Source organism: Glycine max, chromosome 12 (genome assembly GCF_000004515.6).
Source record: "Glycine max cultivar Williams 82 chromosome 12, Glycine_max_v4.0, whole genome shotgun sequence".
Lineage (NCBI taxonomy): Eukaryota > Viridiplantae > Streptophyta > Magnoliopsida > Fabales > Fabaceae > Glycine > Glycine max.
Genome location: NC_038248.2, coordinates 24,053,780 through 24,079,330, shown reverse-complemented (window position 1 = coordinate 24,079,330; position 25,551 = coordinate 24,053,780). Strand labels below are relative to the sequence as shown.

At 34.8% G+C, this 25,551-nt stretch overlaps 1 protein-coding gene across 10 annotated transcripts; it reads right to left on the bottom strand.

Moving 5' to 3' along the window:
• Positions 1-384: 384 nt before the first annotated feature.
• Positions 385-10,887, bottom strand: LOC100781183 (probable serine/threonine-protein kinase At1g54610). 10 transcript variants are annotated; one of them, XR_005887391.1, is made up of 10 exons: positions 9,769-10,886; positions 8,579-8,863; positions 7,544-7,861; positions 6,779-7,006; positions 6,133-6,233; positions 5,366-5,483; positions 4,587-5,057; positions 3,845-4,009; positions 1,376-2,514; positions 414-1,170 (listed from the first exon to the last, which is right to left on the bottom strand). XR_005887391.1 is itself a non-coding variant. In XM_041007150.1 (9 exons), exons 1-9 carry the CDS (start codon positions 10,183-10,185, stop codon positions 1,147-1,149), a joined length of 2,124 nt encoding a protein of 707 aa, XP_040863084.1. In that variant the 5' UTR covers positions 10,186-10,886; the 3' UTR covers positions 385-1,146. The 10 variants fall into 10 exon arrangements, 8 of the variants coding, with proteins under 8 accessions (XP_040863084.1, XP_040863083.1, XP_006592612.2 ...); XR_005887392.1 differs by lacking the exon at positions 414-1,170 and having other exon boundaries at positions 1,201-1,986; positions 2,071-2,514; XM_041007150.1 differs by lacking the exon at positions 1,376-2,514 and having other exon boundaries at positions 385-1,170; positions 5,366-5,480.
• Between the last annotated feature and the right edge of the window lie 14,664 nt (positions 10,888-25,551).

Sequence of the window (25,551 nt, the reverse complement as noted above, 5' to 3'; positions counted from 1 at the left end):
TGGGGATATTTTAAAACGGGTTAGGGTTAGGGATTGAGTATGGGATTATCGAGTATGAGATTTTTTTTTAAACGCAGGTATGAAGATGAGTACAAGAATTTTTTTAAAACATAGATTTGAAGACTGTATTATAGAACCCTATTGAAACTCTACCCATTGTCATCCCTAACTTCCTCTTTTACTTCTCTATCATGACATTCCCACCATTTTCTTTTCTCGCACTATTTTCTTTTCCTTCATTTTTAATTCTAATCAAATTAAATATGATACAAATTAATATCAAATTGATTTGATTACTATTAATAGAAGTAACTCATGATTGTTAATTTGGTTACACTTAACTTCTATCTAATTAATTCAATTTTAATTAAAAGATACCGAAGGTAACTTGCAATTAAAATTAATTAAAAGGGGTGTAAAAAGATGTACAGTAGACTTGTGTACAACAAAATTAGGTTTTTCGTTGTATAGTTTTACGATCCTTTTACACAACAGAGGGTGACATATCTCGGGAGATACCTCGGTTTACCACCTCTCCAGGTAAGAACAACCAATCAGACCTTTCATTCTGTTATAGAAAAGGTGCACCGTCTCCTAGCTTCTTGGAAGGGCTGCATGTTGAATAGGGCGGGCAGACTGTCTCATTAAATCGATCATCTCCTCTCTTCCAGTTTACACCATGCAACTTTTCTGGCTTACGCCCGCAGTTTATAATGGAATTGCTTTTGGTCTTCGAATGGTGACAAAAAGGGCTGGAACCTTGTGAACTGGAAGATGGTGACTTCTCGGAAGCAAACCAGGGTCTCAAAATTCGTGATTCTTGTCTCCCTAATATATCGCTGGTGGGGAAGTTGGTTTGGAGTATAATCATGAAGAAGGACTCGCTCTGGGTTCAAGGTTCAAGTTCGTATGCACAAATATTTATTGCACAATACATTTTTAATGTGAAGTCATCTCCTGATGCTTCATTTATTCGGAGGGGTATTTTAAGGGGCAAAAATACACTGTTGGGTGGTTTTAAATTTAGACGGGGTAACTCATCTGATGATTGGGCTGTTAGCAACAGAAGACATCGAAGCCCATATGGAGAGCGCCCAACAGGAGCACCAAGAGACCCATGTATCTGGACGACTATGCTGACTATCCTTAAGAAGGATAGGAGCAATAATGCTGTGAATCAGTTATAACAGAGTTAGTTAGAAATCATTTTGTTAAGAGTTTGTTAGTAATGCACTGTGATTTCTGTTATTGGACAGCTTATGATATGTATATAAAAGGATTGCAATGAATGAAAGATGTAACTAAGGATGAATTTCAGTATAACTCTTAGCATAGTAGGAGGTTTTCCTTGTCCTCGAAATCAAGGTTCCCTTACCTCTGCTCCTAACAGGCTACCTCTGGCCTAATGTGCCAATCTAACCCCTAGGTCTCTTGTCATGATGTGAATCTATGTCTTCGGGATATTATGATAGATGAGAATTGGTGCGCAAATCATTTATATACTAATACTATCCTCCTTGACTCTTTCATGCAGAACCTTGCCAGCATTGATTGCGTCCTAGCTCCAGGCTTTGAAGATTGTTGGGTATGGAAACATTCGGCGAATGGAACCCACACAGCAGCCTCTACCAACTCTTGGTTACTTAGCGTTCACAATGAAGCTCATCTCTCCCCGTTAGCGTCCTTTAGGTGGCTTTGGAAGCTTGAGATCCCTGAGAAAATTTGCATGTTCCTTTGGCTTATCTTGCATAAATCCCTGCCAACAAATTCAGTTCGTCGTCACCGTAACTTAGTGAACTCCCCAGCTTGTCAAGTCTGCTCTCATGTGATGGAGGACACTCTTCATTACATCAGGGATTGCCCACATGCGAGAGATATTTGGTCTCGTCTCAATTTCACTTCTCGAGTAGGGTTTTTTGACACTCACCCTGTTTGCCTGGATAAAACGCTTGATCTTGGGGAATAAGGATGTCTTATTTGCTGCTGCTGCATGTTGGATTTGGAAACGACGTAACAACAAAAAAAAATATGATGAGGGCTGGGGTATTTAGAAAGTTATCCACAACATACATTTTCTTCATGATGATTTGATAATGCATGTTGGTGTCTCGTGCCCAGGGAAGAAGTTCGGACCTCCTTTGCATTTGATGGCTATGGTGATGTTATGAAGGTCGAATTGCTTGCTTTGCTTCATGTCTTGGAGCTAGCTTGGAACAAGGACTTCAGAAATGTTTGCTGCGAAGTGGACAATCTTGAGGTAGAAAAGATTATCAACTCGCGGGAGTGCCCCCAGCTGCACCAACATGCAGGGTTAAGTATGCAAATTTTTTACCTTGCATATCGTAGCTGGTCTCTTTCCATCTCTCATGCATACAGGGAAGCTAATGAAGTTGCCCACTTCCTTGCATCTGTTGGGGTTCACCAAACCCAACCTTTTGGTATTTGGGATAATCCTTCACTTGCCCTTGAAACCATCCTTCTTAAGGATAGTTTAGGGTAGTTTCTCTGTTTTTCCTTTCCCCAGAATAAAAAAATTAGCAGGCAATAACAATACCTTATACCGTAAGTGAGAAAGTTTTACATTTACCATTTTTAAGGTTTTGCTAAGTTATATTCTTTTTTTTTTATGTTTCCTTTATTTGTCGGTGACATTTTTTATTTTTTTTATTATTATTCTGACTTGCAGATTGTCAAAAAAATATTCTGGTAATTAATTTCCAAGAAAAATATTTTTGAAGAAAGAACGCAGCAAAATGCGGAGAGAAAAAATGGGATATACATAAATAATATTCACGCAATTAAAGAATGTAAAGACTAGCATAGTGTATACCACGTCTAAAAGCAGAACAGACAGATACTAACAATATTTATGGAACACTTAAAACAATATTTATGGAACAGGTTATGATAAATTTATATTTGTTTTTAACCTGACTCAATTAAGATCCAATAATATATAAACAAGATTGAACAACCTAACTTATTGACATAATATACTAATCTAAATATTATGTATAATTATATCGTAAAATTATTATAATATAAAACTACATGAGAGATATTTTACAATATATATTTCAATATAAAATATATCATGATACATAAAATATTATCTATTATGTCAAAATTTTATTAATATATACTTGTTAAAAAATTATATTTCCAAAAAAAAATACACAGGACACCAAATTAAATTAAGATAACTCAATAATATAACTAAGACTCTTCTTCAGCATACATTTGATCTGAAACTTGAAGCTATCAAAAATAACTTTGAACTAAAGTACTAAACCAGATTAGTGAACAAAATGGGTGGGGAAACACGCATTAGATACACAACCATGTCGAATATCATTTCTAAAACTTGAACCTATCAAATTGACTTTAAACTAAACCAGATTAGTGGACAGAATGAGTGAGAAACACGCGTTAAGATACACAACCACGCAATATGGGGACTCAGTACTGAAGCAATGAAGCCAATGATGCATCAGATAGAATGAGAGGAGACACAGAATAAAGAATATACTTAGGCATCTTCCGAGTGAATATTAACTCTATCATGACACAATTGTTCCCCAGATTTCTAACAGCTTAAGGCTGATAAGCTTTACAAGAATGGGCTTATGCCAGAAATTACAGCTGTAAGTAGAAATCATATGTGATAAATTTAAGGGAGAGTTTTCTAAGCTATAGAGCTACCAAACTCTGGGGCATTTTGCAAAGGATACTTTCTCCCTATACAGGCCCCCATTAAAAAAGAATAAAAGATTCTTTATGATGCCTTGCTGCATCTCAACAGCTCTACCAATCAACGTTTGGAAACAAATAATGAATTGGTTACCTGGTTCCCTTCAGCTTGGAGCCTCCTAATTTTTGCTTTATCCAAACGTGCCCGTCTAACAGCCTCTTGAATTTGGCGGTCATGGTCTTTCAACACCTGATCCATGTTGCTTGATGTTAATGGACCAGAGTAATGAATTTTATGACCCTCTGATCCATAACCAACCTGCACCATTGTGTGGGGAAGAAAAAATGAGCACAAGAAATATACAAGACCTAATTAAACCAATTGTACTTTCAGATCCTCTTTGTAAAATGATAACTATATGCCAATAGTGAATGCCATGAGATCAACCTAGCAATATATAGAAAATAATATACAAAAACAAATTATACAGTTCAACAACAATAACAAAAGCCTTATTCTACCAAGTCAGATCAGCTACATGGATAGCATGATGGAACAAATAGAATTATACAGTCTAAGCATATGTTTGGATTATCACGCAGATCTATACCATATATACATGATTTAGCTTACACAAATTATATTTGGTTTGTTTAAGCAAACGTGATTATGTCCCTAAAAGAAAATTTGACTAATCTAGCCTTTTTGGTAGAAAATTTTATACTAAACTTTACTAAAACTTACATTTGAGATAAAAATTGTCAAACATAAATCACTTCACTTCAAATTCAATTTTAACCAAAATCAATTTTGCAAAATCAAATTCATCCAAAATTAATTTCGCCTTAACATACACTATGACTGAACAGATAAGGGTAGAAATCAAACTACTTACAAGAACTAGGTCTTTGTTGCTGCTTCTCCCTTCTTCCTTTTGGGAAGTGCCTACTTGGCCCTGTACATGATGCCTTTGATCTTGTTTTATTGACGATTCAGAGAAGTCCTTGAATGATCCTGGGAATCTGTTCGTTAATTTTGAAGCCTCCGTTTGTGACGATCCAGATCTTTCTCTGCGATCATCTGACAACATACTCCTTGCAGCAACTAAGCCTGAGATTGTTGATAGGTCGCCCCCAACTGAAATCTTTGGAGCATCATCCTGGTTCTTCCCAGATTTAGCCCATGCAGTTCGGTGAGCCAGCGGACCCGAATGGGAGGCTCTTTTATGTTGTGGTACTTGAGTTTCTATACCTACTTCTACAGCTTGTGACGATCTGGGGGGATCAATGGGAAATCCAGAAGCTTCTTCAGGATGAGGATTAAACTTCTCACTTCTGCTTTTTGATTGGGCCTGACTTTGTCTCTTCTGTAACAAAAGGTTATTTAAGGTTTTGACAAAAAGAAAAGTGTTATAACAAAATAAGAGAGTAAAAAAGTACCCTCACAAGATGCAAATATGACATTTCAAAAGGGAAACTGAAATAAGATTCAATAATTCAACCTTCAACCAACCTTTTTTATTTTATTTTAGCACTAAGTTTAACTCTTAAGATGCCATGCAGATATTTTGTTAGAATACAAACAAGAGTTAATCCAAAAGCAAATTCATGCATTGACATTTGACAAGATCAGTAGGACAGCAAACAGGAAACAGCAAATACAGAAGGTCAGTACCTGCATTGACAGTGGCAGTTCAGCATTGGCATCAGGTGCAGGAACAGCTCGAGATTCTTTTGCCCCTCTTCTTTCAAGGTCATGTCTCTGGCCCCTGCTTCCTGTTGCCCCCTGCCTGCTAACATCAGAAAACCAAAATCAAAATCTAACAGTTAACTTTATGAGCTAGTAGTCAAAGAGTACAACACCATATAAGAATACTCCAGTAGGATAAAAAGCATGATTAACAAGCAATCAATCAATCATCAGTCTAATCAGAAAAATAGATAAATTTCATTGATTTATTGAATGATTACACACCTGTATCATGAGTCATATGGAACATCATCCTCTGCTCAATACTGTATTAGGCTAGCCACTCTATATGCCATGATTGACAATGTATATTTAACAGTTTCCAAGAAGAATATGGACATGGCTTCTCATAAGTATTGGGAACAACTCTTGTTCTTTGAACTTTTTAGGGTTAGTGGCAGGTTATAACTTATAAGTGGAAGGTTTATTCTAAATTTCTAAAGATTAAATCTAGCCAATACTGTTCCTCTTTTTCCAGTGGGTAGATGTTAATCAAACAAACATGAAGCCATTACATTATGAAAAGAAAGAATAAAAAAAAATCTTGACATAGATGCAACAAGAGTAATTGCAGAATTTATTTAGAAGATTAAAGATCTTTGAAAGTTGAAACATATAAACACACATGCAGAGGCACCCTTCAGAACTGAATACTTACACGACAAACATTCACACTAAAACAGAAAACACACCTTCTTGCTTGTTCGTCCCGTAGTTTGGCATCAAATTCTTTGCTAGGAGGATACTTTGGCAAACTTGAAGGATCACAAGGTAGAGGCTTTGTTGTGAAGAACTAAATAGCAAGTAAACCAAAAGGAGACAGTCAAGACAAATGCATATTGAAGTATCAGAAATAATAATTTACATCCAAAATAAGACAGAAATTAAAGCAACAATGCAATTGAGTAAGAGATAGCAAATAAATACACACTGATATGCGATAAACATATCAGGATATAGGTGAGGACTTGCAATAATAGCAACAAAGAATTTTCTACCATATTAAGTTCTTGGAGGCAATACAGGTGAGGACTTGCAATAATAGCAACAATAAAGACACAACATAGGAGCATCAATTTTATTAAAGCAAAAGGAAAATATGCACAAAAATGAAATAAAAAAATTCCAAGGTTGTCATATTTTGGACAACACAGCCTAAGTTTGAAATATAATTTAAACCAACTCATTTTACCAACAGGAACATCCCTCTTTCGTTACTATGTACTGATTGATACACATTGCATGTTAGGAACATCAGGACAGTGGGCATTAGCAGCAACATATGAATATTATAAAATGTATTCTTGTGGTCTTAAAAATTCATCATGAATTTCATACATCACTCTTCAAAGCAGATGCTGCAGTTCCACGATCAGCAGGATCAATGGACAAAAGAGTCTCCATGAGTGCTAAAGCAGGTGCAGGGAAATCCTTGAATGTGTCGGCAACACAACGCCAATAGGGTTGTCGGGGCTTAAATATGGTTGCATGTGGCAACTTTGATTTTCTCCAATAATCCTCAGAAGGTGAACCACAAAGTTTAAAAATTTTATGCAACTGCTCCACCTAGAAGACAGAACAGTACCTTTTAATCATCTTAATAATACAAGTATACTACTAGACTACTGGTGCACAAAGCCATACAAAGGAACATCAATTGGAAATTGTACAGACATAATATTTATCAGTTTTAATATGCACTACTGATATTCCCTTGTCAACACATCCTAATTAATGCTAACCGAAATAATTGTTCAAAAGCCACCACGCATAATACACAAGTATTTTCTAGAATTTCTTATGCCCCTTATGAAGAGCAAAAGTATTAACAGTATACTGCAGACATTTAAAAAATGATTTATGATGGAACATTAATATTAGTATAATATGCTTTATCTATAGACATGATTTAGCATAGAATTATGGAATTGTTGGTGTACTTGTTCAAAAGCCACCACAAAAAAAGTTCGTACACAGGGATAAACTAAAATTTCTTACCCCACTTATGAAGAACAAGTGTTCACAGTGCACTGTATACATATAATAGATTAAAGGGAAATACATTAATGCCACATTTTAACAGAAACATTTAAGTTCATATACCTCAGTTCTTCCAGGCATTATAGGTTTGCCAGCATACAACTCAGCAAGTATACAGCCTGTACTCCATAAATCTACAGCAGTGCCATAGTATGTGGCACCAAGTAAAAGCTCTGGTGGACGGTACCAAAGAGTGACAACTCGGCTTGTCAAAGGCTGAGTTTGATTTGGATCAAAAACACTTGCCAAACCAAAGTCTGCAATCTTCAAGATGCCATTGTTATCAATCAAAAGATTGGAACCCTTAATGTCACGGTGCAGCACACCACAGTTGTGGCAGTGGTCAAGTCCTTGTAGAAGTTGCTGCATGTAACATTTTACCTGCCAAGTTCCAATAAGAAATTAATCTCTGCTTGAATTTTGAGGTTGTGTAGGATTTTGTCTTTAACTAGGTTTCTTTTAGAGGAAAATCCCGAACCCTTTCATGTAGTTTCATCCCCTTATTTTAATAGTTTCCTTTTCAAACCCAAAAGTAATTAAACCTCAGTGGTCTTTTAACTTAGTCTAAAGCTATGTATGTCTTTAGTGAAAATATTACCCTTTCTTGTAGTTTGTTCCTCTTATTTTCAATCCCAAAAATAAAAACGAAAGGTTTAATTACTCATTTAGTCCATATAGACACAAAAGCTTTCCCTCAGTCACCATCCTTAAAAACATCTTTTAGTTCCTACATATACCATTTTTAATCCATAGGGGCTACAAGGGATTAAAATGATAGGTAGAGACTAAAAGGGATTAAAAATGGAATGTGTAGGGACTAAAAGGGGATGTTTTAAGTATAGGGACTAAAAGAGAAAGTTTTTGTAATTAGAGGGACCAAATGAGTAATTAAACCAAAAGAAAATAAAGCCCAATGACAATCACAATAAGTGTCTTCAACTATTAGCTTATAAGTACAAAATGGGAAACTTTATTTTGTCGAATATCACATTACAAAGCTATATGTAGCAGCGAGATTCTTCTTGGAATATGCCATAAGCTACATTTATTGTAAAACAGCAGAGAAGAAGTAGAAAATAAAGAAGCTTTGAAAAATACCTGTGCTTCCGTAAACTTCAGTTTAGGATGTGATGCAAGCCCAGCCAAATCATGCTCCATGTATTCGAAAACAAGGTATAAGCTGCAAGACATCCTTGATGTAACAAGGCCTTCCAGTTTTATGACATTTGGATGATCAAGCCTACGTAGAATGTGAATTTCCCTTGCCATGAAGCGAACACTCTCTGGCTCAAGATTATCAAACCTGACTTTTTTCAAAGCAACAATTTTATTTTGCTCAAGATCACGAGCCCTATAAACATTACTATAAGTTCCCTGTCCAATCTGAAAAATAAGGAGGAAAATCTTACCATTCAAGGAAAACTAAAACAGGCTGAAGACAATATCATCATTTAATTGCAATCCAAGACAAAAAAAAACAAAAAGGATATCTATAAATCTAGAAACTACAAGTATTGTACCTCAATGTTTTGTTATCTACATCAGAGGATGAAATCAAGAATATTAAAACGCAAACAGAAAAAGAATTGTAGTATGTCCAAATTCAAAGTAATTTGATCCTGGCCTTGTTGAAGAAAAAACAGTAAAAAATGAAGCATAACATTACGAGCATCTTTAATACAATAATTGATAAGAATCAAGAATTTTGTAAGAAATGTTATATAGTGAGATTGTAATATTCAAATATCAGTTTAAAAATGATAGGATGTGCATAATGCATTGGTGAAGGTTATAATCAAACAATGACAGCTAACCACAATGGTTTAAGAAGGAACCAAAAGATGAGAGTTCTAAATACCTTACGCAAAGTTTATCAATCAAGAGTTATTATTAGTAGTGAAATAAGTTACAAAGGCTCGTAAGCTACCAAAGTAGTTCATATAAAAAAGCAATTTTGGTCTATTTGGCAGAGAGGAACATATAGGTAAGTCTCACCACCATGGCAACTATTATATTCATAACCAAGAAAGGTAGTGGAGAAGTTGGTAACTCGTTTTCCTAATTGTCATCCCTGGCTTAAAGCATATTTTGGAAACATAGGTAATCAAAGAAACAAGAGAGGAAGGAAAACAAATTTAACACTTAAACAGATAAAGAAAACCAATTTGAAAATTCAACACTTGAATCAATATTCTAGCAGCAACTGTAAAACTAAAACCAGAATATCTGCATCTAACCAAAGCAATGTCAAAATTCCACAATGCAACCAGATCAAGAAAGAAACATACTTTATCCAGCTTCTCGAAGGAATCAGCACGGCGAGGCAACCATCCCTTAATAGCCTCTCCAGCCACTGCTGCCAGCCAGGATGGCCATCCAGCTGCAACCTGCTCCCCTTCCATGGCCTTGGGAACACTACCAGCCCCTGGATGTTGTTGAGCAGCAACAACACACTCCATTCTCTCCCTCTTCCTCTCAATATTTTCGTCTTGCAACCGCACAGAACCGTTCCCTTGCTTATCAATCAAAGCAGTCCTCACATCATTACCATCATACCTATCCTTCCCCCTATATGCATCCTCCCGCCTCAAGGAAGCACCCCTCGACACACGAGAGTCCAATGAAGCCGCCTTGGTCGACATACGCTCCCTTGGACTCTCCTTGCTATCCTCAATGGCAGAGGGCTTGCAACAGACACCACCCATTATGCTCAACAAACAACCCCCTTTCACAGACACCAAGTTTCAATCTCAATGTTTCTCAGTTCTCACCCCTTCAATTACATTCCCACGATACTATCTTAGCATTCTCGTCTTTACTTCACTCACCATAATCACCAATGTTACACAAACATACACACAAATGGTAATAGTAACAATAATTACTACAGTAACCCAATATTCACATAACCCCAAATGTGATCTCAGATTACTCAATCCACAAAAACTCAAAAACCTGACCAAACAGTTTACAACCTCAAATTCCACAAACCAAACCTCAGAAATCTTCAAAATAGTAATAATTAGACAAAAAAGAAACACCTTTTTACAAAGTGGAATGATTTACCCAATGAAATACCGGTGATTTATGAACGGGGAAGCATCAAACTTTACAAATGTGGAACCAAGAGAACGTTAAATACTAACTGGAGGGGTGTTCAGAAGTTACAAGCATTTGGGTGGAAGTGAGTTTGCAAAGGTGTGAATGTGGGACCCACCAAAGGCTTTTCCAGGACCCAGAGAGGAAGAGAGGAAAAAGGGTAACGTTGAAACTCAGCAACAGTGAAACACATGCAAAGGTTGGACAGAGAAGCCATGGATCTAGGGCACCATCACAAGAGGATTTCAGTGTAAGAAAGAAGAGAGAGAAAGAGAAACCAGAAGAGTGTGTTCCGTGATACGAAGAAATATGTAACTAGAATAACATAAATTAAATTCGGATATTTAATTTTTAATGATAATAATAATGATGATATTGTTGTTATTAAATTAAGTTTGAGTAAAAAGATGTTTCTATGACTACATGTATTTTTCACCACAGAAATGGAATTCTTATTCTTTAACAAGAAATGGAATTTCATTTATATAAGTGTTTAATGTAAATTTGTATTGCTGTAAAAAAATGTAAATTTGTATTGCTGTAAAAAAATGTAAATTTTTATTAGGTAAATTATTAAGATGAAATTCTTGGAAAATAGAACAGGTAACACTTAAAGTATTATATCTAAGTTTTTTTTTTCTTTTTTTAAAATGTGGTTTTGGATTTAATTTTAAAATTAAGGTTTATGAAATAAAATACATTGAAAAAAGTGTTTGTTTCTTAATGCTTGTCAACATTAAGGAATTGATATTTCACTTACTAAGAAGGTAGTATACTTATTCTCAAACAAAGAAGATAGTGTACTATACTGTTTCATATATTAAAAATAAAATGGTTAAAAAATATTTTTTAGTTGGATGTTTAATGTTTAAAAATATATTCAACCTTTATTGATTTCAGTTGAATTAGGAATGTAATTTAAAGAAATAGATCTTTAGTAATATTTAGTTTATAAAACTTGAATTTAAAAATTTTATTTGTGAAAAAATAATCTAAAAAATACATAAAATTTTATTAGTCTGAATTAAATTGATAAATTAATTTATAAGGTTAAAAAAATCTTATTTATTTATTTTATTGATGAAACCTAAACCTTAGACTCGTTTAAAATTTACATTAAATTCTTCCTAATTATTTGTGTTGAATAAAAAGAATTAGAGGATGATTTTTTTTCCTAATAATTATACTTATTTATATATCACTAACTAAAAAATTTACTTAAATTGATTCGTTTCAAAATCAATTAACATTACTAAATATAATTAAGGTTAAGATGTGCAGTATATTGAAAATAATCTTATTTATAAATTTATGTTAAAATAATAGTTGTAATTTAAAAGTACAAAAATTAATTTCTTAACGCTAAGATAGAGTGGCCTAAAATGAAAACTAGAAAAAGGAAAAGCAGGACCTAACTGCCGTTGCCCGTTAGTAGCTTGCACTGCACATTTTCAGGTATCCAAAAGGACTGTCTGTCCCTGTAGCACATTACAACTTTCACTGAAAAAAAAAAAGAAAGAAAGACAATAATAAAATATTGAAAAAAAAAATTATATATCATCTCTTAAGTGAAAACCTTGACCGAATACAAAATGCCAAAATCGTTCTTTAATCTTTTTCTTCACAACGAACCCCCACGCGCCTTGAACACTGAATATCGATTTTTTTTTCTTAGTCACATATGGTCGAAGAAGGTAATCATGTTCAAATGAAATAAAATTATTATGAGTGATAAAATCTCCTTCCAAGTATTTAAGTAACTACATACTCAGGATTAGAGATCTTTTGTTAAGTTAAAACAACCTCATACTTGATTATTTTATTCACATACTTGATGGTGTGATAAATAGTGAATAATTAACATTTAAGTATTACACGTATTTTTTTGTTTTTAAAATTATAAAAATCTTTTAAACATCATTTAAGTATTTGACGGTAATAAATTATGTGTCTTAACAATTTTAATTAAAAATAATTAAAATATATTTTTTGTCCACATAAATATAAATATGTTTTGAATTCTTCTTTACAAAAAAAAATTGTTTATTTTTCATACTAGTAAAATTGTATAACAGATGTATAGACAAGTTGAAAAAATTGAATACTTTCTACAATCACCTACAAGTAGATTTAGATGTAGATTCGAGTAACTTGAATTTAGATTTAGGCCAAAAAGTAGCAAATCTAAATTTTGTGAGAATAAAAAATAGATAATTTTTTGTCATGATAGATTTTGAATATTTTAATATTTATAAGGATAAAAAATATATTTTAACATTTTTTTATCAAAATTATCAATGCAAATGACTTGTTACTATCATATTTTTAGACTATATTTAGAGGGTTTGTATAAGTTTTAAAAATATATTAAAGGAAAACATATGTAAACTTTATAAAAGAAGAAAAGACACATGCAAATTTCTTAAACATAAGGAAAGATATATATAATTTATTTTTGAAATTTATGCATTACAATAATTTATCATGAAATTTCATTAGAATATACTATTGTTACATTAATAATTTTACAATTATTACTTTAAAAAAATATATCTATAATCATTTTTAATTAATTAATAACAAAAATATTTAGAATGATAATATGTTAAAATTAAAAGATTGATCAATCTATTTAGATTATTCTTAACCTTCTTATTTACTCTTGTACTAATATATGTACAAAATATCAATTTATTTAAATATAAGTAATACGTTATAAATCATGTGTAACACATGTTATTAGTTTAAGTTAAATTAGGCTTCAATTTTTTATATAATTTAAAATCTGAATTGTATGAATGAAAAAAATAATTGAAATAAAAGACTTTCCGCTAAAAATAATTAGATAAATATTTTTAATCGAAGTTCATCTTAGACAAAGTTCATAAATAATAACATAATGATCTAAGAAATACATACATGTAACAAAAATGCAAAAAGAAAAGTTAAATATTAAACTAAACAAATACCAATAATATATATTATTGGTTAAAGCCAAGCTTAATTCTAATATCTTTAAGTAAGGACTTAAATTTATGTCTGTGAATAAAAAAAATTAATTGAGATCATAGACCTTACTAAAGTTCACTCGGATTCTCTCATAAGCATTAATCATTAAAATTGATAGATACTTTATATTAATAATACGTTCGAGAAAATTAAATTAATGGATTAAGTAATTAAAATAAAATGTCATTATGAGCTACGCGTGGAGTCACGTGCTTGGAACGATCGTGCAATTGCTGCATTTGGTAGGGTCGCTGGCTTTTCAACTGCTTTTATGAGCTACGTTCGTAAATTTTAGTTGGTGACAGAATTATCATGTAATCACTCATATAATAAAAAGGTAATAGCAAAACTGATTGGTTCAATAGTATGCACCACAGATTCTGTAATAATAATGACTATTGATTCTATGACCCCATCATCAATGGTGCAGATCACCCCATTTGATCTTTATATTTTTTTTCCTTTTGCTATACATTAAAAAGATTCATCGATCATTTCGGTCTAACAAATCCCTTGCCACGTCCCTTTCGGTGTTTGGTGTCACACATCCAACCTACTTTAACTTGTTTCCATTTACACCTTTTTTCACTTGTTTATTTTCCACGAACAAACCGTATATATATGGCTTCTGTGGAATACCATGAACAAAAAAAAAGTTAGAATCTTATTTCAAGAAATGAGCACTATTATAGTAATACTATCAATTTGCAATCAATAGGTAAGAATGTTACCAAATACAATTATTGTTGTGATTATAGTACCAAGTTATATGCAAGAGATTTATCTAAATGATTGCAACTTAAATTGTATCAAAAGATTTGTGATTTGGGTGGATATTTATAGATTTAATTTTGATTTATCTTAAGTTTATATAAAAAAACTAATGTTAAAAATAAATTTAAAGTAAAGTAGTTTATGTTTGGATACTTTTTACTTTTTTTTTACTGATTGGATACTTTTTACTTAAAAATTAATTTCGGCATAGTTATATATTTTTAAATAGTTTTAATCAAATTATTTTGGTACGTAAGTATAAAAAAAATAGGTAACCATATTTCTTATTCGTGTGAAGATGGAAAATTAGGAAAATTAGAAATTAAACTATATTATTTAAACTCTATGTAAATCCAAGTAACTACTTTTGTTCAAATGGGCGGTTAATTAATAACTAACTAAAGTTTTGTATATATAGTGCCCTACTTTGACAGAGAAAATCACTTCTCAACAAAATTTGATGTTGACAAACAAGAAACTAAACATATACAATAACTTCTAATAAATTAAAATATTGAAAGAGGCAATTTCTCATCCTTTAAAATGTGACTATGTGAAGGAAATTATTTTAAATTTCCAAATATTGTCATTAGACTCTTTTCATCCATGTTCTTGTTGGTTGTTTTTTTTCAATGGGCAATCTCCTAATAATTTGTCAGAAAATAAGATAGAATAACCTCTTTTTTTATATCTTTTCATTTTGGGCAAGAGTTGTTGAATCTCAAGATGTCTAATTCCTTATATCATAAAATGAATTTTGTGAAAATTACAACTGCATTTATAAGTGTGCAAATAATTACTTAAATGAATCAAGAAAAAAATAGTAGCATTTGATAAGGAAATAAACAATGTTTACTGAAGATATTTTCTCTTGTAGTTTAAAATTAATTAAATGGGATAAATCACTTTATACTTCTCCCTATCAATCATAATAATTAGTTTTCAATTCCTTTAATTATTTAGCCGTGCAAATCTGTTATTTCCAATTCTGATTTGTTGAGAATTATTAGGAGATTGGTAGCTTGATTCACTACATATTAGGGTTGTTTACTTGTATATATATCAGTGTAAACTAATATCAAATTCATCAATAAAAGTTACAAACTTATTCCTCTATATGGTATCAGCCTAAACGATCCACCCATTCCCTATTTCTTCAATTAAGGACGTCGTTCCCCACCCTTGCCTCCCATGGCCGACAACAACTCCTTCATTCCCAACCCCCATGAGCCATCCAAACCCCTTGCTTGCATCACTTTCACCAATGTCACCAAACTTCTTCCCAACAATTATCCTAATTGGAAACAACAAGTTGAAGCTCTCCTTGATGGCTATGATCTCCTCCAATATCCAGATGGATCTTTTCCTGCGCCGTCGAAAACGACCCCCACCACTGCATCACTTCCGGTAACAACTCAGAATCCTGCTTACCAAACCTGGCGTCGACAGGACCGCCTTATATATGGTGCTCTCCTCACCACTCTCTCTAATGAAGTGGCCTCCTTGGTGTCTCACACCAAGACCTCGCATGATCTTTGGATCCTTCTCAAAAACACCTATGCCAAAGCATCTCGCAAACCTTTTCTCGGCCGCTGTCAGTGGTGCAACATCAAAGGTCATGTTCTCTCTCAGTGCAAAACCTTCCAGCAGCAGCATCCTAGTGTCCCACCGCCACCTCGTAACTCTCCGACTCACACTGGACAGGTTCAGGTCAATACTGCAACTGCCGGCCCATCGCAACATGATTTTCTGTTTGACAGTGGAGCGACACATCACGTAACCAATGATCTTGATAATCTGGCACTTCATCATCCGTACACTGGTCCTGACTCACTGTTTATGGGTAATGGTTCAGGTTTAAACATCACTCATTCTGGAACACTTTTACTTAATGATTTATCCTTGTCTAATGCTCTGTGTGTTCCTTCCATGAAACAAAAAATAATCTCTGTCTCTAAACTTACCCAACAAACCAACTCTGCTGTTGTTTTCCTGCCAAACTTTTTTTATGTGAAGGACTTGCAGACGGGTCACACAACCCATAAAGACTCATGTGTGGATGGACTCTATCTCTGGTCCGCCACCTCACCCTCCGTCCACACGGTTCGAACAGAATCCTCTGCATCATGGCATCATAGGCTTGGGCACCCTTCATCTTCTATTTTCAAATTTGTTCAGAAACATTTTTCCTTAGGCTCAAATAAATTTCCGCAATCCGATTGTCACTCGTGTCAAATTAACAAAAGTCATAAACTTCCATTCCATGAATCCACTCTTCAATCTTGTTATCCATTAGAAATAATTTTCTTTGATGTCTGGACTTCTCCTATTTTATCAATTGATGATCTTCGCTATTATTGCATGTTTGTTGATCATTTTACTCGTTATATTTGGCTATATCCAATGAAACGAAAATCTGATGTGCAAACTATATTTCCCAAATTTAAACCGCTAGTTGAAAATTTCTATCATCACAAAATAAAAATTCTTTACACAGACAATGGTGGCGAATATATTGGTCTTCGCCCTTTTTTACTAAATCATGGTATAAGTCATCATACAACGCCACCTCATACACCTGAACATAATGGAATTTCAGAACGCCGGAATCGTCACATTGCTGAAACCGGTCTCTCTCTTCTCCATCACTCGGGCTTGCCCCTCACCTATTGGCCTCACGCCATGATCACCGCCGCTTATCTCATAAATCGCCTCCCAACTCCAATTCTTGGGTACCAATCACCCTATTCTAAATTGCTCAACATTAGTCCGGATTATCATAAGTTAAAGTGTTTTGGATGTTTGTGTTTTCCCTGGACTAAACCATATGCTAACCATAAACTTGCACCAAAGTCTGCTATGTGTGTTTTTGTAGGTTACTCGGCTGATCAACATGCATATTTGTGTCTCGATCCCACAACAGGAAGGATCTACACCTCTCGGCATGTGAAGTTCGTTGAATCTGAATTCCCGTTCAACTCCCTAGTAACTCACGCTAGTCCAAGTCCGGAGCAACAAACAGGCCCACTTCAACTCTCCATCTTACAACCCATGAACCCACCGGAAGATTCATCTCCTGCCCCTTCCTCCCCATCCATCACCAACTCCCCATATATGGCCCAGTCCTCCACCGAACCCACAAACCCCACTCAATCTCCTCCTCCAACCTCACAATCATCCCCGCAACTCTCTGCTCCACCACCCCAAACCATTGTCAACCCAAATGGAGGTGGGATCATCACTCGGTCTAAAAACAACATTATCAAACCCATCCAAAAGCTTAATCTCCATGTCCAAGCCTTCTCTCCCATTGAACCCAACACCATCACCCAGGCCCTTCGCGACCCTGATTGGCGCTCAGCCATGCAAGCCGAATTTGATGCCTTACACCACAACAACACTTGGGATCTTGTCAGTCGGTCCTCTGATCAAAATTTGGTTGGCTGTAAATGGGTATTTCGAATCAAACGAAATCCAGACGGATCAATTGATCGTTACAAGGCTCGGTTAGTCGCCAAAGGGTTTCACCAACGCTCTGGTTGGGACTATACAGAAACTTTTAGCCCCGTTGTTAAACCGGTGACCATTCGCATTGTCCTAACTCTTGCAGTTCGTCAAGGGTGGCCCATACGTCAGCTTGATGTCAACAATGCATTTCTTCAAGGGACACTTAAGGAGGAAGTCTTCATGATACAACCACCTGGTTTTGTCAACAAAAACTTTCCTGATCATGTTTGTCGCCTCAAAAAGGCACTCTATGGGCTGAAGCAAGCACCCCGCGCCTGGTATACGGAGCTTCGCGTATTCCTGCTCTCCCTTGGTTTTGTCAATTCCACTGCAGATGCATCTCTTTTCATCTACCAAAAACCAGAGGTTACACTTTACTTATTAGTATATGTTGATGATATAATTATCACTGGAAATTCATCTGCAGAGTTGTCCAAACTCATTGCCACACTTGTTGCTCGGTTTTCGTTAAAAGATCTTGGATGTCTCAGTTATTTCTTGGGTGTCGAAGTAATTCCTTCCGCTGCAGGAATGTTTCTTTCACAAAGGAAATATATCATTGATCTGCTACATAAATCAGGCATGACAAATACAAAACCAGCATCCACTCCTTTGTCAGCGAGTGTTCAATTACTTAAGGATTCTGGTGATCTCCTACCCTCTCCAAAGGAGTACCGCACACTGGTTGGAAGCCTTCAATACTTGAGTCTTACACGTCCAGATATCGCCTTCAGCACTAACAAACTCGCACAGTTCATGCAAAATCCAAGAACGACGCATTGGTCTGCACTCAAACGAGTGCTCCGATATTTGGCAGGCTCTTGTGACAAAGGAGTCTTCATCTCAGCGACTGCTCCTTTGACCTTTCATGCCTACTCGGATGCTGATTGGGCTGGTGACAAGGATGATTATGTTTCAACCACTGGTTACTTGTTGTATCTCGGTAACACTCCCATCTCCTGGAGCTCCCGCAAACAATGTTCTGTTGCTCGATCATCAACTGAAGCAGAATACAAAGCATTGGCTGACACGGCTAGTGAACTATTATGGGTTCTTTCCTTGTTCACAGAACTTGGTCACATGCCCACTGCCAATCCAGTCATATACTGTGACATTCTTGGTGCCACAAATCTCAGTGCTAATCCTGTCTTCCACTCTCGGATGAAACATATAGCCTTAGCCTACCACTTTGTCCGAGAACATGTTCAACATGGCAAGTTTCGAGTGTCTTTTGTGTCTACCGATGATCAACTTGCTGATATTCTAACAAAGCCTCTGCTTCGTCCTCAGTTCGAATCGTTACTGTCCAAGTTGCATCTCTCATCCAGATTATACAACTTGCGGGAGGATATCAATCATAATAATTAGTTTTCAATTCCTTTAATTATTTAGCCGTGCAAATCTGTTATTTCCAATTCTGATTTGTTGAGAATTATTAGGAGATTGGTAGCTTGATTCACTACATATTAGGGCTGTTCACTTGTATATATATCACTGTAAACTAATATCAAATTCATCAATAAAAGTTACAAACTTATTCCTCTATACTCCCTACTTTGTATATTTTATTTATCGTCTGGCGTGGATACATTGTGATTTTGTAACTAAATTTTATCAAACTAATTCAGTTTTTTTATTGTTAAACTTTTATAAGCGTAGGGCATTAACATTAGATGGTTTTCACCAACAAAGGTTGGCCGAACAATTGATAAGGAACGGACTCATTTCAAATGGATATAGATTCGATTTTTGCTATTAACAGAAAGATGTTGTTGGTGGATAATTTGTAAATACCTTTGTAAGTGCTCTTTGAGTCTTGAGGCATGCCCAAACCCCGGTGAGCCTCTAGGATCCAACCCACCTAAACTTTTTGCTATAGAAAAAAACATTAGATGGTTTTCTAAAGTATCACCACGTACACTTTGTTGAAAGTGATGTTGAAGATTATGAACAATGTCTTCTTAAGTCATGTATAAGTATTATTCTAAATGACTTATCTAAGGTATCCCACACAAGTCTCTCAGGATACAACAAGAACTTCTCATATGTGTTTGTGAATGTATATCATGCAGGTTTTGATGATGCTAAAAGTTTACTTGATGAACACAGATTGAATCAAGTCAAAGAACAAGATCAAGAAAATCTAAGATAAGAACTTAACAAATTTGTTAAAAGAATCTCAATTTGATTGCTATAGTTTGGCCTCAAAATCTTTACTATCAAAATTCTTTTATTAAGGATAAAATTAGTTCAAAAAATTTCTTTTTTGAATTGGTAATCGATTATCAGGTACATGTAATCGATTACCATAGAGTTTATGAAAATGGCTTTTTGAAATTTTGAACTGATGAACTAACGACACAAAATTATTTAAATTTTGATATGTGTAATCGATTACAAGAGCCATGTAATCAATTACCAGTGAAGGGATTTCATAAATATTATTGAAAAGTCACAACTCTTCAAAATATAATTGTGTACTCGATTACAAGAATCATGTAATCAATTACCAGTGAAAAAGTTTCAGAAAAACTTTTTGGAAAGACATATCTCTTCTAGTTGTTTTTGAACAGGCACAGGGGGCCTATATGTGTGTGTGTGTGTGTGTCCTAACTTCAAAAAGTATAGATTTTCTCAGAGAACTTAATTGTCAAAATCTCTCTAAACAACTTTGGCCAAATTCTTGCAAAATTATTGAGAAATCTTCTAGGAACTTCAAATTGTATCATCTACTCTAAAAGAGAGAAATCAATCTATCCCTCTCTTATAAAACTCAATTGTAATCAAGAGATTATTTGTCTCTTGGCGTGTGAGAAACTTGAACATAAGGGTAAGGGATCCCAAGGTATGTTCAAAGATTGTAAAGAATTTACAAGGATAATGAAAAATCTCAAGTGGGTTACTTGAGGACTGGACGTAGGCACAGGAAGTAGCCGAACCAGTATAAATCGAGTTTGCAATTCTTTCTTCCCTTATCTAGTTTATTTATTGCAACTTACTTTGTCTTTCACATTTAAAGAACAAGTGTTAAATTAATTGCTGCTTCTTCTTCTACATTCTAAATCTATCACGTATCATTTAAAAGGGGATTAAAACTTGTTAGTCGGAAGAAGAGAGTGATTTGTCTCGATGCAAAAAATTTGGTTAGTGAGCTGAGAATGGTATTTATAGGACAAGAGGGGACCATATGATTGTTAGAATAATTAATAATAATAAAGATGGTAATAAAAAGAATTAATGATGATTGAAATGTAATAAATAAGAATATCACATTAAAAAAATAGGTATTTGCACTACGTCAAGCCCACGAGGCCCAAGCTTTTGAGAAAACATTTTAAGAGAAGAAGAAAAGAGTTTGTAGGTTTATATGAGATGTAATGTGTCGTATCTGGTGTAGCAAGTTATATGAACCAAACTTAGACTTGTAGGAATTGAATTAACACATAGTGTAGTTGATATAACAATCTATATGAATCAAAAACACTTAACATGTGTTAGTGATCTACCATTCACAGTACACTTCCACAATTCTTGTTGTTATCGATGTGTTTCATTATTGGGCCTTGTGTGCGTCCGATATTCATGAGTGTTGTAGAGATCTTATCAGGATCTGATACAAGCGACTCCACTTGACACTCATATAGGTGATTTCATCAAGTGTAGTTGTAAATCATACGTCATACATAAGGGATATGATAATCATTAAAAGCTTTATATTTTGTCAAGCTTTCTTATAACCATTGGACATAAAGCTTAACTATAAAACTTAACCTCGCATTAATGTAAGGTCTGTTTGGATACAAGTCACAAGTGCTTTTGAGATCTTTTCTACTGGAAATATAAAGCTTCTTTCAGTAGAGAAGCTCTTAAAAGAGCTTCTAGCCTTGTATCCAAACAGGCTCGTAGTATTTAACACTTTCCCCACCATAGGAAGGGGCTGAAAGTTGATTGAAATCAATTTTAGTGCTAGCAGAACTAACAAGTGACTTGTTCTTACTCATGAATCTTCTTTATGGGATCTCCAATCATAAAGGTTGAGTTATCATCACTTGTTTGTTTTCAAGTGGCTTAAGTCTCATCCCCCTTCAATGTTTTTAATATCACATTCCTCCCAAGGGTTTTGTCAGAGGATTTGCTAAGTTTCAATCTAATTTCACATAATCTATGAAAATTGTTTAATTCCTTAATAGTTGATTTACCACACACTACTACAAAAGGCATTTAACATCGGTTAAAAAAATCATTTAACATCAGTTTTAAAACCAATGTTGTATCTAGCGATGTTGAAAGTCAATCACTTTCAACATCTGTTTTAAAATTGATGTGAAAAACACATTTCTACATCAATTGTTCCTAAAACCGATGTAGGAAATGTGTCGAAATTTGTAAATCTGCCAATTACCACATCGGTTGTGGTTTTAACCGATGTAGAAAGTGTCTTTTTTAAATTAGTTTTTCCCATAACTAATGTTGTATAGTCATTTTCTACATTATTTAATTACATAACTAGTGTAGAATATCATTTTTTTTTAAAAAATATGATCTATTCTCTTTATTTCCCTCCCAATAATTTTAAAAGACACATTAAAAGCTTAAACAAAAATTATGATACTTCTAACTGTAAAATTTATAAACAAACAAGTGAACAACCCTACTACAAGTTAGAAATACACATTTTATTCTGACAACAACAACTAGTTAAGGTTACTACAAATTATACTCCAAATAGACAGCGGAAAAATACAAAACAAATCAGAACAAAATACAAAAGTGATCCAGTTTTGAATAGGTCTTTATGATTCCCAAATCCTTTTAACCAATATGTTAATCCATAAAGCAAAAGTGATTAAAAACTGCTTTAAATTAATAATGATGATTTCACATATTTTATTCCTGACATGGAAGTTAGGAATATGGACTACGGGTATGAGATTTCCTTATCAATTTTAATTTCTTCTCTTTTTTTTTTTAAAAAAAAGATCAAGTGATTGATAAATCAAGTTCACAAATCAGACCCTAAACTTACTTGAGATAATGAATTCCTACTAGATATCAGACACATAACAACTGATTTTGAATTCCTACTAGATATGATCTCATACCATAATTTCCAGGGAATTCCAAAATTGCTTGATCTATATGGGTTACGATCTCAACAAGCTTTTCAACAATCTACAGTAAGTAAATGCACGGAACAAGTCCACTATTGTAAAATACTTGTCCACTGATATACAAAACTTGTATATTAAAAGGAGGAAAAGCATGGAAATGGAAATTATGAATGAATTCAACCATGAAACATTCAAATGAGAGGAACTATTCTATTTATGGTTGGTGTCAAACCCTAATTTCGTCTGAGGACTATCGTTTGCTGATATTTTGATTCTTGCTAGTCGAATTATGGTTTTTGACACCAATTAGAACGCGAAGCAAGGAATCATTCAGTGTTTTGATCAAGAAAACAAAAAGATACCAAGGAAGGGGGCAAAAGGGTCTTTTTTTGGATTTTTCTAGACCCTAGCTTGCCCAGGCTAGCATCTAGTTCGCCTGGGCCATGAGATGGCTTCGTGCCTAAGCAGCCAGCTCGCCTGGGCGATCTGTGGTCATGTTGGGTCTCCGACTCGCTTGATAATAGTGAAGCCTTATCTAGTGTTTTCCTCTTTTGATGATGCATTATCACTGGTAGTCCCTATCGCCACAATGTTGTTACCTAAGAGGATGATATCTCTAGAAGCCATTAAAAGTTACATAAAATCACCCTTGGGAGTTGTCCCTGGATAGCGAACTTTTTTATCCTTTCCATTAGGTTCCTGAATTAAGGACACAAAACAAACTCACCATGTTTTGTTTCCTTGATCAAATCATGTATATCTTCACAATGTCATAATAGGACATATCATTCTTGTATTTACCATTTTATCATGTTCACATGCCACATTTTGCATAAATCATTACATTATCATACTTATTCGTTTAACATGTTTCTTTGTGCAGCCAACCACATACCTTCTATTGTCATTAGTCATTATGTTCACTCATGCATACTCCCGCCATATAGTTTGCTCATGCCTTGCATTCTTTTCCTTCACTGTCAAAGCCACTATGAAGCGTGAAAGTTTGCACCACATTCTTAGTTGCATGTGTTGGGTACCATGGTAATAACTACAAACAAACCATGATTGGGTTCATATATTTCTTTCTCTCGACGATGATCGAGAGTTGCATGAACATGGTACCCAATGCATTGTTAATAAGAAAGGGTGGTCTTTCGAGCATCTTGTTTCAGTTTGATAAATACGTTTGTCATGCATAGTATAACCATGCCCTGATTCATTCATCATATCTCCTCTATGATAGGGTGTTGAAGTATTGGTTATCAAAATTTCTATTCTTGCAAACATGGGGTCGGACCAAGCATCATCTTTTAAGAAAATGTTCTATCATGTCAAAGTCAAAAATTTGGAAGTAGCCAGCTTGCGAAAGCTGGGGCAGTGGATGAATCAAGTTCAACGTCAGGCTTTTAGGAAGGTATATGGGAAGATCTGGGATCTGGCGATGATAGAAGTGTCAGTTCAAGCCATCACATCTCTCATTCAATACTATGACCAATCGCTCAGATGTTTCACATTTGGGGACTTTCAGTTAGCACAACCATAAAGGAGTTCGAAGGGATCTTAGGATGCCCGATAGGAGGAAGGAAACCATACCTCTTTTCTGGGTACTATCCTTCTATGGCGAGAATAGCAGGAGTGGTTAAGATCTCAGAATGAGAATTAGATTGAGTGAAGCAAAGTAGGAATGGAGTAGCAGGAATACCAAGGAAGTGCTTGGAGGAGAAGGCGGAAACTCTGGCAAGCCAAGGAGAGTGGGTATCATTCATCAACGTATTAGCACTGCTAGTGTTTGGGACAGTACTATTTCCGAATATAGACGAGTTGATGGATCTAGTAGTGATCGATGCTTTTCTTGCTTATTACCACAGCAAGGAAAGCTCAATCATTGTTGTTTTAGCATATGCGTATGATACATTCGGCTTAAGATGTGAGAAAAGCAGTGCGAGAATTGTCTGTTGTATGCCTACTCTTTATGTATGGTTGGTATCCCACGTCTTTAATCAGGGAAGTAGATTTGCCTGTCCCCTACAAGGTCATAGCATGTGCTCGAGAAAGGACAAAGCAAATTGGGAAGAACTCTTGGCAGGCATGATGGGAGCGTCCATTAGTTGGTTCCCATGGTGTAAAGAAGGAGGGGCAAGAGTGTTATGCTCATGTGAAGGATTTCCAAATGTCCCTTTGATAAGGACGAGGGGTTGTATTAATTATAATCCTGTGTTGGCCATAAGACAGTTAGGATACCCTATGAAAGGTGCGCCATCAGAGGAGACCATCGTGCCAAGTTTCAATGAAGCTAATACGAAGATACTTCAGAGGATCCGTAAGGCATGGGATAAAGTAGGAAGAAAAGATAAAGAACTTAGGGGAAGAAGCAATGGTGTCATAGGCGGCTATCACAAATGGTTTAAACCTAGAACACAAGGGATAACTTGGCTCCAAAAGCTAAAGGGTCTGAATAGGGAAGAGAGTGAAGAGGTGCAAGCTTTGAAAGCTGAGCTAAAAAAGACAAGAGTAGAGAATGAGAAGCTGAAGGTGGCAGTCACTAGAGTTAGGAAAGAATGTGATAAG

Excerpts from the sequence above, each read along its gene's own strand:
- LOC100781183 (XM_006592548.4), bottom strand. The coding sequence starts at position 10,185 with ATGGGTGGTGTCTGTTGCAAGCCCTCTGCCATTGAGGATAGCAAGGAG. Across the intron at positions 7,862-8,578 it reads TGAAGTTTACGGAAGCACAG|GTAAAATGTTACATGCAGCA; the intron begins GTATTTTTCAAA and ends GGAACTTGGCAG. Across the intron at positions 2,515-3,844 it reads TCCAAGCTGAAGGGAACCAG|GAAAAACAGAGAAACTACCC; the intron begins GTAACCAATTCA and ends TTCTGGGGAAAG.